The sequence below is a fragment of the Sander vitreus genome, chromosome 16 (assembly GCF_031162955.1).
Source record: "Sander vitreus isolate 19-12246 chromosome 16, sanVit1, whole genome shotgun sequence".
Taxonomy (NCBI): Eukaryota; Metazoa; Chordata; class Actinopteri; order Perciformes; family Percidae; genus Sander; species Sander vitreus.
Window position 1 is genome coordinate 18,860,993 of NC_135870.1, and position 12,482 is coordinate 18,873,474.

At 39.7% G+C, this 12,482-nt stretch overlaps 1 protein-coding gene across 1 annotated transcript in view; it reads left to right on the forward strand.

The window, feature by feature from the left end:
* Positions 1–12,482, forward strand: part of LOC144531313 (5-hydroxytryptamine receptor 4) — a 75,339-nt gene that overhangs the window by 35,958 nt on the left and 26,899 nt on the right. The window contains exon 6 of the mRNA XM_078271382.1: positions 794–1,455. Coding sequence (XP_078127508.1) covers positions 794–1,455 — 662 coding nt within the window. The remainder of the gene's footprint in view (positions 1–793; positions 1,456–12,482) is intronic.

Sequence of the window (12,482 nt, forward strand, 5' to 3'; positions counted from 1 at the left end):
GGATAGATGAATTTAATCAGCCAGAGTTAATGAAATACACGGCTCTTTGTTACTTACTATGTATGTACTGTACATGTGGGCCAAGTTTCAGTGGTTTGTTTTATATGTTGTCTGTACGTTTGTTTTGTCTTTGGTCACTTGTATCTCTCTGAAAAAATTCCATTGTGCTCTTGTTCTGCCCAAAAAAGGAATTGTTTGAAATTGAGAACAATAACTGATTTAATAATTGGTACAGTATGTCTGCTTTGGTGTGAACTGTCTGCTGCATCTTCACCAAAGAAAGAATCAGGCTCTGCTCTCCTGGTGATAATCCTTCAATTTACTACTATACAGTATTTAGCATATTACTATTACTACTTTCTTTAGCCTAGCTTAGCAGCTAGCTTCCCCAAAGTTCAAAAACACTCCTAACAATACCTCTAACAACTAACCAATTAACATGTATTTTGTTTGTTTCATACATACACAAACAGAAAAATCATTTTTGAACTTTTAGAGCTGGGCTATCCGTTTCCCCTTACTTCCAGTCGTTATGCTAAGCTAGGCTAATCGCCTCTTGCCTCGCACAGTCATGACTGACTCTGCGACAGAAAACATATTTCCTTAACTTCAGGTTGTGAATAATATTGATGAAATTCAGTTGCATTTAAGTTGCATAGAAAATGTAATCGACTAATCAACAGAGAATGTGTGTGTAGGCTACCAAAGGTTATAAAATGTTGTCTGAACTTGGTGTATTTTTCATGAGTTTTGAAGATGATTTGTTATTTTTGTATCCATGTCTCCTTTCCAGATTGAGGAGAGGCGAGCCTTGGCAGGAGGCTCCAACGACACAAGCTGTGTGTTTCTGGTCAACCGGCCGTACGCCCTGATCTGCTCTGCGGTGGCGTTCTACGTCCCGTTGGCCCTCATGGTCCTGGCCTACCAGCGGATCTACGTCACCGCCATGACCCACGTGCGGCAGATCGAGACACTACAGCGGGCCGGCTCCGCTCCTGTCACCGGGACGGCTCCGTTGATCACCCTGAGGCCCTCCACTTCCTCAGATCCATCGGAGACCTATTGCCTTAGGACAACAACGGGCTCCTCCTTAGAGCACGCTCCCACAGCGAATAGCCGCATGCGTGTTGAAACTAAGGCGGCAAAGACGCTGGCGATTATAATGGGTTGTTTCTGCCTATGCTGGGCACCGTTCTTCATCACTAACGTGGTGGACCCCTTCATCCATTACTCAGTGCCCTGGCAGCTGTGGACAGCCTGGCTGTGGCTCGGGTACATTAATTCAGGGTTGAATCCCTTCCTGTACGCCTTTCTGAACCGGGCGTTTCGAAGGGCGTTTCTGTTGATCCTCTGCTGTGGGGATGAGCGGTACGCACGGCAGGGGAGCTGCTCCTATGGACACACCCACAGAGTGTGCTCGGCTGCGTCCGTCAACGGGACGTCTATGGGACTAAGGTAAACATGCGTTAAAGGCACATTTGCACCAGTTTTTGTGAATATTTGAGAGTGCGTATGTGTGTGTTGTCCTGCTGTCCTCTGTGTTAAAAGCCCGCCAAAGAAGAAAACAAGGCCTGTCCTCAGGCAGGAAACCAGGTTAATTTGCCTCTTGCTACAAAGAAGAGACAGATGTGCATAAACTGTGGACTGAGTGCCAGTGGGCTGTTGGATAGAATGCTTTGTTTGTATGTCTTTGATGCACTTCACTGTAAAATTGAAAAGACAACGATAGATTGGACTGTTATTTGTTCCACGACTTGATATTAACATTTTGTTTAGTTTAAAGCTGCTGCAACATTGTACCATTGTTCTGTTGAAGTGCAAAAGTCTTATGAAGGTAGTAACAAGGACACCACGTTTATCAGTACAAGGTGACATACTGTATACGTTACTGATTGGTTGCATATATTAGGTTAGATTTATTTTTTATTATTATTATTTATTATTCATCCCTACATTTTTATAGACATTCTATAGATCATAGATTGGTGGTACATTAAAACCAGTAGTGAGTTGCATGGTGCAACATCATCTTATTTGAATTAAGTTATCATTTCTCATTTAGGCCATGTGTACACACTCTAATGTGTAAATAATAGATGTGAACATGCTCTAGAAATAAATGTGCATGGTCAAAGCAGCTGTGGTGTTCTGCAGATGGAACATTTGACCAGAAAAAAAAAACTGCCCCAGAGTTAAATAGTAAAATCAGTAAATTTTGGACCATAATGTGTACTCGTATGTAGATATGGGGTCTGCTGATGACCTGTGTCTTATGCTTTTCTTTCCATCATGTCCCATCGGAAAATATGATTAAAGCTGCCCTTTCAAGATAAAAAAAATGCAGGCTTTCGTTAAGCAGATTTTGGCACACATGTAGTACAGTATGTTTTGTGTATATAGATGTACATAGTGCGTGAACTTCCTTTAACTTATAAGCATGTACAGTAATGGTGGATGGAGAAATAAGCCAGTACAGACAGTAATAACAGCATGTAGCATGTAGGAGCAACAAACAACATTACGATCAGAAGGACTGAAGACTGATAGATGGTCAGATTGTATGGAGTTGTCTTGTTTCTATAATTTTAATCACATCTTGTTGAGGATTTTCATGTGATGAGAAATATTGAAATATACATTTAGGTTGTAGTATACATTTTTCCGAAATAAATGCCAGTCCAGATGTTTTAGCCATGTGTGGGTCTAGTGATAATGTCATTGTGTCGGTCCACCACTTTAGTCAAGACTTAAACATCTCAACAACTACTGAATGGACTGCCATGAAATTTGAGTTATGAATAACTTGGGTGGTCCCCTGACTCTTGTCTTGGTCTTCTGGTGCCATCATCAGGCCAAAATGGTTATGTTACTTTGGTTTATCACTTAAAAAAAATGTTGACATGCCCATAACCCTTACAGCTGCAGTAGGCCTACTCTGTGCTAATTAGCAGATGTTAGCATGCTAACACATTAAGCTAACACAGTGAACATGGTAAGCATTATCTGGTAAATGTTAGCAGGTTAGCACTGATGTTAGCACTTAGCCCAAAGCACCACTAGGACTAAGTACAGCCTCACAAAGACACTAGCATATATCTTAGTCTGGTTTCTTGAATAGTAATATTATTGTCTAAATAGTTTCCATTGTTTTAAATAGTTATTTGACACAAATGCTGTAACTGAATGTAAGAATACACATTAACAGGACTTTATATAACTATAATTATCTTGTGTTATTTTGACACTAGGATCTCAAGTACTATAAGTCTTACCCATGACTTTATTGCCTTTGTATTTATTGGCTTTGTAAAGCCCTTAGTAAAAAACTGACACATAGGCTACTCTTATAAAATGCTTGTCGGCTTGAAAGTAAACCTCAGGTTGCTGTAAAAGAAATGAGTCATCTTAAGTCGTTTGTCTGTGTAGCGGTAGTGTTCTTAGAGTTATTGGAGGTGTTGATGGACTTCACTGAGGATGGATTGATTTTTTTAAACGGATTGGAATCTTTAATTGAATGATGATTTATGATATCACAGTATAGTCCAACAGTTCTTCTTACTTTTTTTTTTACAGCAGGGTTTCTGTTGACGTTAATGGTGGTGATTTAGTTGACGTCTGTGTTTGTGCTCTCCTTCGAGTGGGAATGATGGAGGAGGCTCCTGCTCGTGTCTGCACTGTTTAACTTTAACACAAGTACTTCACTGCTGGAGAGAAACAAAGGCAATCGTATACGCACTAACACACACACACACACACACACACACACACACACACACACACACACACACCAGTGTTTCCCACATAATTAGAGTCTAATGCGGTTGCCCTTTAATTTTTTGAATTCGGGAGTGTTTTTCAATGACAATCTTGTGATATTTTTTTTTTTTTTTACCTCTTTTCTCAGTGTCACTGAGTTAATTTTTGTCACTTTGTCACCTCTCAAACTGAGGGGTTTGAGAGGTAAGGGCAAGGAGACCATGATTTACATGTAATCTGGAGAAAACGTTAAGGAGGGGCTGAACGAATTAATGCGCTGTGTACAGCTCTACAATTAAATAAGATTTTACCCATTTTAAATGTAAAAAAACTCTAAAATCAATACGTGGCGGTCAATGTTGATATTGTGGAGAGCTGCACAAATAAATCAATGTATTGGGAACACTGCACAAACACAACTGACAAATGAACTATACAAAATATGTACAAGCGAGTGAGACCTGATATTGTCTAAAATTGTACTTGTCTAAACACATGGTACTCCACATATTGTATGTGTAAAAACACACACATACAGTTCATGCGTGTGTCTGTAGAAAGGAGGCATGCTGACCTTATGCCTCTGCTCCAGTCGTAGTGGTTTTTGTTGTAATGTGCATAGTCTGTGTGTGTGTGTGTGTGTGTGTGTGTGTGTGTGTGTGTGTGTGTGTGTGTCTGCATTTTTTTGGCTTTCTGTCTTTGTGTGTAGGAAACAGAAAGGCAAACAGTGTTAACTCCAATCTGATGTCCTCTCTTAAAATCTGTCTCAGACAGAAAACAGACTCAGACAATCTGATTACAGCCGACAGGATACTGGAAACTGAAATTACTGGAGGAATCCTGACAAGTTATTCTGTCTGTGAGCTCTAGGGCGTAGTCTTTGAGCGGAAGGTGTACAGTATGGGTCTGTGTTTCTCTGTAGTGTATTTTTAGTCTTTTATTTATTGCTGTATTTGTGTGCTTGTGGGCACAAAAATCTGTCACTTTGTAAGACTGGGACCTGATAAAAGACAAATTTGTTCTGTAAAGACTACACTTTTTCAGCTTGTTGCACCTTATATAACAGTTATTCGTCCACTTCTCTCTGTGGTCAGCAATAGTCTTCCAGGTCCTACTAAAGCCTGGCTACGGATAAATAACTGTTGTTTCTTGGTCATTTTCAGTCAGTATTGCAGTAGAGGAGGAGCAACCAATTCTTTGTGAGTGAAGCTTTTGCAAGTTTCACATATCTGTAAGTTGATTTGACTGAAAATAAACAGCTAATGCCTACAGGGAAGAAAATCAACAAAAAACCTCAGAATACTATGGAACATAGTCGCAGTAATGGCGAGTATACACAATTTGAAATCAATAGGGAGAAACATGCAAAACCACCAGTATGGTCCTATTAGGCAGTGTTGGGCAAGTTACTTCCAAAATGTAATACATTATAGATTACTAGTTACTGTCATTTGAGAGTAATTAGTTATATTACAATAATACTGTCTCTGAATTGTAATGTGTTACACTACTTTTGCATTACTTTTGAGTTACATTCACCAAAATAACAGCGGAAGTTTGATTTGGCAGCTAGCTTGTGAATTTCACCACCGGATCAATAAAGTCTCCTCTTTATCCACTTTAATACATTATAGATTATTCATAATATTTTGTATAATTAATCTGAATATGCAAAGTTACTGAAGCTATAAAAATAAACGTACAATAGGCAAGTAGGAGAAAATGAAAATACTCAATTAAAAGTACCTTACATTGTATTGAAGTACGGCATTGTTGTAAAATGTTTGTTCAAAGCACTTGATTAAGAAATTCATGTTTAGCTTAAAACACTCTAAAGGGAATGGTCAATTATAGTGTGATTAAAACTCACTATTTACATTATTTACAGTACTTGATTTACAGCTGATATGTGAAAAGGTACACAGTAATTTAGTTTTACTGCGAACTGTCACAGGAAGTGCTTTTATTTTGAAGTAGTCTACACGGAAGTTGTCTGTTGTGTACTCTTGCTAGCTAGCTTACTGAGATAAACGTGAGACGCTAGATGCAAAACGTGTCCGTCAAGCTTAAGTTGCTCACTTTCTTGTTTGTTTCTTTGTAAAACTGCAACATATTGAACAGTAAATGGTGACAGTAAAAGAAAAGCGTTTTTGGTCGTCATTCGAATATTGGAATATTCCAGTACAGGCATAGTTACTTTCCACGGCTGATAAAATGCAATGATATTACGTGTAGCAAGCCTCAACGTTAATTCCCGACATGTTTAAAACTGTTAGCAGCTCAGACACACTGCTGTCCGTGCTGACGTACTGTCACCTGTTGGGACACAGATGTTGTCCGTACCGTTTCTGGTTGGCTCTGACCACTTCAACGCAGCGTAATAACTCCTGAAAATAATGTCCATCTCGCAAATGTATCTGTCTCTGCAGTCATCTCAACCATCGAATACAGCAACAGGAAATAACTTTTTTTTTTTTCCTGTGAAGAAATGTGTCGCGGTGTTGGTGAATTCTTAAAAAAAACAATACACCACTAAATGTTGCGTTAAAATGCGAGATTGTAACGAGTATAATATTACCGAAATTTAATTAGTAATGCGTTATATTACTGCGTTACAGCAAAATGGAATACATTACTGTAATTGCGTTACTTTTGTAACACGTTACTCCCAACACTGCTATTAGGTGATATAAGTCCTTTAAAGGGGTGATAGAATGCAAAACCGATTTTACCTTGTCATAGTTGAATAACGACAGTTCGGTGGGTAAATAGGACATACATAGAAGCTCAAAATCCCATTGATACCCCTTTACTATGCAGATCTCACATTTTGAAAAATGGGCGAATCAGAACAAAGCTAAAAGTTGACGTAAGCATCTCAACTCCTAGTCTTTGTCACGCCCCAACATTTGCATAGGCAAACACCACTGACCTGAGGTCAGCTTAGTCTTCTGAATCTAGCTAGGTTATGCAGATCTCCAGAGGTCCGCTATTTAATTACTAAATTCACTTCTGAGACTTTTTTATGCAAGAAATCAACTATGTAGAGGTCAAATATGGGCAGTTTTACGAAAATTGATGGCTAATTTCAAATTTTGTCCGACTGTGTGTCGCAGTTCAGCAGGAGCTCAGCAGACTACGTGACAGCGGCCGGTGCTGCCTCGCCGCCCGGCGTGTCCTACTTCATAGACTCCGGCTCGCTGTGAGCTAGCTGGATCTCCGTCATGAAGTCAAGCCTGCGGCGCTCCATACCCGCGCAAAGTCCCCGTTTCTGGGTTGCAGCTGCAGCTAGCCGCGATCTTTACCCATAGGATTGAAGGGACAGTAGCAGCTAACGAAATCCCTAATGTTCACAAAAATGCATGAAATTGAAATCGGACACCATTGTTAGTATTATAAGACCTTGGGGTAGATGTTATATAAGTGACGTGACGAAATTCAAACTGTAAATATACTCTAATTATGCCGAAAGTGAAGCTAACTAGCTGCGATCTGTACACAAAGGATTGAAGGGACAGTAGCAGCTATAAATGTCCTCTAACATTACCTGTAAATATACTAGTAGTATAGTTATGCCGGCAGCTGGCCCCGAGCCCCGGTAGTCCATTAACCAAGAAACGGTGACTTTCACTGGGTATGGAGGTTGCGTCAGACTGTGTGGAGCTCCTAGCTAAAGTCCGACACGTCTTACCAAATTTGCAATTAGCCATCAATTTTCGTAAAACGGCCCATATTTGAGCTTTATATAGTTGATTTCTCGCTTAAAAAAGTCTCAGAAGTGAATTTAATAACGAAATAGCCCGACAAACAACGTATAACTTTGCAGTAGTGCTACTTTGCACATTTTTGTGGGTCTGAGGTGTATATCACATTTTAGCTGCCAAAGCTCAGCTGCTTTCTTTGACCCTCTCTGTGTGAGAGGGGGAGTGGCCAGCGGCTAGAGTGGCAAAAGCCAATGTGTGCTTCTTTTACCAATATATATTTAACGATATATTTTGTATTTCTAATCCACACAACGTCAAACTTGGCACTGCACTTACTCGTGCCCATAGCAAGACACCTGTCAAGTTTGAAATCCATCTGACTAACAGTTCTAGAGATATGCGCATAACACACACACACACACACACACACACACACACACACACAGACGTTCCTGCAATTTATAGATAGATATCAGACTTATATCTTCTTTTCTAATTTATAAATTAGGGCTGTCAATCGATTAAAAAATGTAATCTAATTACATACTCTGTGATTAATTAATCAAAATTAATCACATACATAATTAACGGTGCCTGAACCGATACTTTTTAAGAAAGAAAAAAAAGAAAAGAAAAAAAAAAGGTACTAAACAGTTGGTGACATTAAAGAAAGGCTTGTTTATTGCTAAGGCCATATGGTCAAAATTAAATGTTTAATAATAATGTATAACAATAACTTATTTCACTAGTAAATTGCTGTTGAACGACAAAAACAACCACCAGATGGTAAAGGACATTTACAATAACTTCAAATGCACCACGAGGCTGTAGTTTACCAGTTTCATTGAACGCACCGTCTGTGTTGTTTTTCCGACACTAGCTACAGATTGTTACATTCCGGTGTTGAATCCTCTACAGTAAAACACAGTCAAACTTTACACTGTTTAGCGTTAGCTGTCAGCATTTTAACTGTGTTTATCCAGCTACTAGCTAGCGGTAGGCTAACGTTAGCTGCTGTCAAGTATAGTGTTAACTAGCGTCACGTGCAGTGGTGTTTGTGTTGCCGGTATCGTCTGTTTCAGAGCATCAGAGAGAAGCGCAGACATATCAGTGGCACCAGATTTCGGTAGCCAGGGTTGGCAGGAAGAAGATTTTTACGAGTAAATGTTCCAATTAATGATCCAGGCAGCACATTCTTGTCTCCCTCCTTCATTTTACAGTCCAATGGTGGCTAGAACGGTCCGGGTCAAACGTCAATATGGAATGGATTAATCTGCGTTATTTTTTTTAACGCGTTATTTTTTCTCAGATTAATTAATCGAAATTAGTTATTTAGTTATTTTGACAGCCCTATTATAAATAAGTTTTGGCTCATGATTCACAATACTCAGCTAACAAAACCTGTTCATGGAAGAAACAGCATTGTTGTGATATTTTTCCCCTATGAAAATCCTGAGGCTGCATTTCAAGATATGCTACAACTTAAGTATTTTAGCCTTAGTTGACTCTTGCCACATTTACACGGAGCTGACAAACAGATAATAATATTGCTCATATGACACTGCCACTGTGGACCGAATAACAGTAAATACCAGTTTGGTTAATTTCGTATTCATGTTTAGCTCTAGTTGATTCAGCTAGATGGTCCTTTTTGTGAAATGATTCCTCGAGCAACTCGAATAATTCAATTACTAAAAAACCTTGATGCAAAATGATTTGCCTCGAAGCTTCGTTTAATCATTCTTACCAACGTTGTATCGCTTACGGTGTTTCCGCACGGATGATTACTACTGTCGCACACCAGGCTGACGCTGCTGGCGACACATGCCATGAAGACTAACGGCGCAGATTACAAAATGAAGAAAGTGAGCGTAAATAGTGAGGGAGAGAAGAGACAGGCTGGAGAAAACGACAAAGTGTCCAAAGTTTGGAATCAGTTAAAACGTAATTAAAACAAAAACTCTGTACAGTATGTCTACTGCAAAATCGAACTAGCTTACCACAATAATAGCACGACGTCAATGCTTCAGCATCTCAACACAAAACATTGAGTCTAACTTAATCATCCGTTCCACGAAGCATACCTGACAAAAGTAAATCACAGAGTCGTATGGATGATGAAACTACACCAAACACAAACACTACCAAAACAAAGACAAGAAAATACGTAGCAGTGACCACAATTTGATCTAAAGAGCCGACTTGTTGACTATCCCTTCGGAAAAACAGCTGATTGTTGCGCACCATTTTCTCTCACTCTCTCTCTTCACGGAGAAACAGCTGATCAACGATCTACTAGCATAAGTGTAACAGAGCTGTGTGACATTGTACTCAAATATATACATGAAAATAGGTTGAGTATAACTAATATGTACATATAGGCCTATATACAGATCAGTCTCAGGTTGAAACTTGTAGTTTTGAAAGTTAAGTTGCACAACTTAAGGTAATGTTTATGTAAGTTTAATGTAATATGGCACTTAAATGCATTTAATATTTAGTTTCTTAATAATAATAAATTTTATTTAAAGGCGCCTTTCTCGGCACTCAAGGACACCGTACAGGGATACATAAGACATTTAAAAGCAGCAAAAAAATATAAAGAAAAATAAAAAATAAAATAGAAACAACAGAAAGAGGCAGAGCAATTGACATCAAGTGGATTGATGTTTCGTAGGTGGAAGTAGGCAGACCAAGTAATATTGTTGATGTGGAGTTGAAAGGATAGTGTGCTGTCAAGGATGACACCCAGACTCTTAACCTTGGGGGAGGGTGAAACGGAGGAGTTATCACTAGTGAGAGAAAAACTGTCGGTTTCGGATAAAGTGGATTTGGTGCCAATGAGGAGAACCTCGGTTTTATTACTGTTTAATTTGAGGAAGTTTTGGGTGAACCAGGTTTTTATTTCAGAGATGCAATCAGTAAGGGAGGTGGGCGGAAGAGTAGGGCCCCCAGGACAGAGCCCTGGGGCACACCTGAAGTGATGGAGGAGGGAATGGATTTAAAAGACTTGAGTTGAATGAACTGAATGCATCCAGAGAGGTAATTACCGATGGAAGATAGCCTGTTGAGGAGGGTGGCAGATGGTATCAAAGGCTGCACTCAGGTCGAGGAGGATGAGGATGGTGAGGAGTCAGTGCTGTTTCAGTGCTATGGAGTAGACTGGAACTGTTCATACAGGTTATTGTGGGATAGGTGAGAATGGAGTTGAGAGGCAACGTTTTTTTCAAGGATTCTGGAGATGAAGGGTAGATTGGATATAGGACAAAAGTTGTTGAAGTTGGAGGGCACCAGGTTTTTTCAAATTTGGGGTAATGGCAGCAGTAGCAAGGATGTAGGGACAGTTCCAGTGGTGAGAGAGGAGTATATCGGGGAGCTGGAAGGAGGAGAATGAGTGTGTGGATGGGTGAAAGTCAGCTGAGATGCTGAGGTGAGGGATTGTTCCAAGGTGCTGGTGGATGTTCTTGATTTCTTCTGTGAAAAAGGACATAATGGAGTTGCAGAAGGAGGTTGTATACAAGTGAGGGAGGAAAAAGTCCTGGGGTTGGGTGATATTGTTAAGTAGGGAAAACAGTGACTTGGAGTTTCATTTGTTGGCAGCGATTATACTGGAGTAGTAGTGGGTTTTGGTGCTAGCAATGGAGTCCTTATAACCTAAGATGTGGTTATTGTACATGTCTTTGTGAATACTGAGACCAGTTTTTCTATGAAGATGTTCAAGTTGCCGACCTTTGGCTTTCATTAGACGAAGATCGGGGGTGATCCAAGGGGCGGAGACGGAAAAAGAAACCGATCTGGTTTTTAACGGAGCAAGGGAATTAAGAATATTATGGAGTCCAGTGTTGTAATGAGAGACCAGATCATCGGGGGTAGATAGATTGTGAGTGTCAGGGAGGTTTTGAGAGATGATATTGTAAGCAATGTAGGCAATACAAATGTAGCTTTTTTCCGAAAATTAAACCAAACTATTGTATATTATTGCTCTTCAATAAAACAAGTATTTCTTATCCAATTAATGAATGGAATAATCGGTAGAATACTTGATTACTAAAATAATCGATAGCTGCAGCCCTATTGTAAACATGCGATACCCCAGTATAAAACCAGAACACCTCACTGCACCTTTAATTACCTAATTAAGGACAGGTGTCTTGCACATTTGCCACAAATTCCATTTGACAGAAATAAATGCTGCATTAACGTGTTCCTCGGATGGTCCCATCTGTGGCCGCCCCAACACCCGAAACAAGTTTTACAAGTTTAATCTCACTTCTCTGTAGTTTCTCTGACTCTCTCAGCTCTGTCATCTTACCTCCTTCAGAGCAGCTGGCATCAGTAACTAAAACGGTGTGGGCTGAATGTGTGAGCTTCAACTCGAAAATAAAAGCATGGATGAATACAAAAACAAGAGTGAAAGGTGTGATATAAGAGGTTGATACAGTCTTAATGTGCACAAATCAGATGGCAGATAGAAAAAAATCAGCTGCCTTGCTTTTTAGGCAAACCTGTACAGGTAAACAGGCACATTTCGGCGCTATATAATAAAGTAACATGTTAGACAGTTTAGGGAAGCCAGGAAGTGCTATTATAAAAACCTGTTCCCCTTTAGTGTCAAGTGCCTGGTGAGAAAAATAACAAGCTACAACTCAGAATGTCCAACTCTTCCTGTAACAGTTAATCAGCTTCAGAGTGATCCGTCCTGAGTTTCACCTTTCATGGATATCACAAGTCCTGCTGAATCCCATAAACACTGCCGAGCAGCGGCCACTGCTATCAGCTGTGTACAATCAGTGTGATTGTTATGAGAGTCAACTATCTGCCGGGCAATGCCAAAACAAAGCGCAGCTATTTAGCGGTTTGAAAACAGTAGAATTTGAAATCTCTCTAGAATAAAAGGTTTATGTGTGGGAGAAGTAAGATGCCATGCTCAATCAATGTTGTTTCTGGGTTTTGATTATTAAGATAAGATAAAACATTCCGCTCCATATAGGGAAATTGTGCGGCAGGATTCAACAGGGCAAG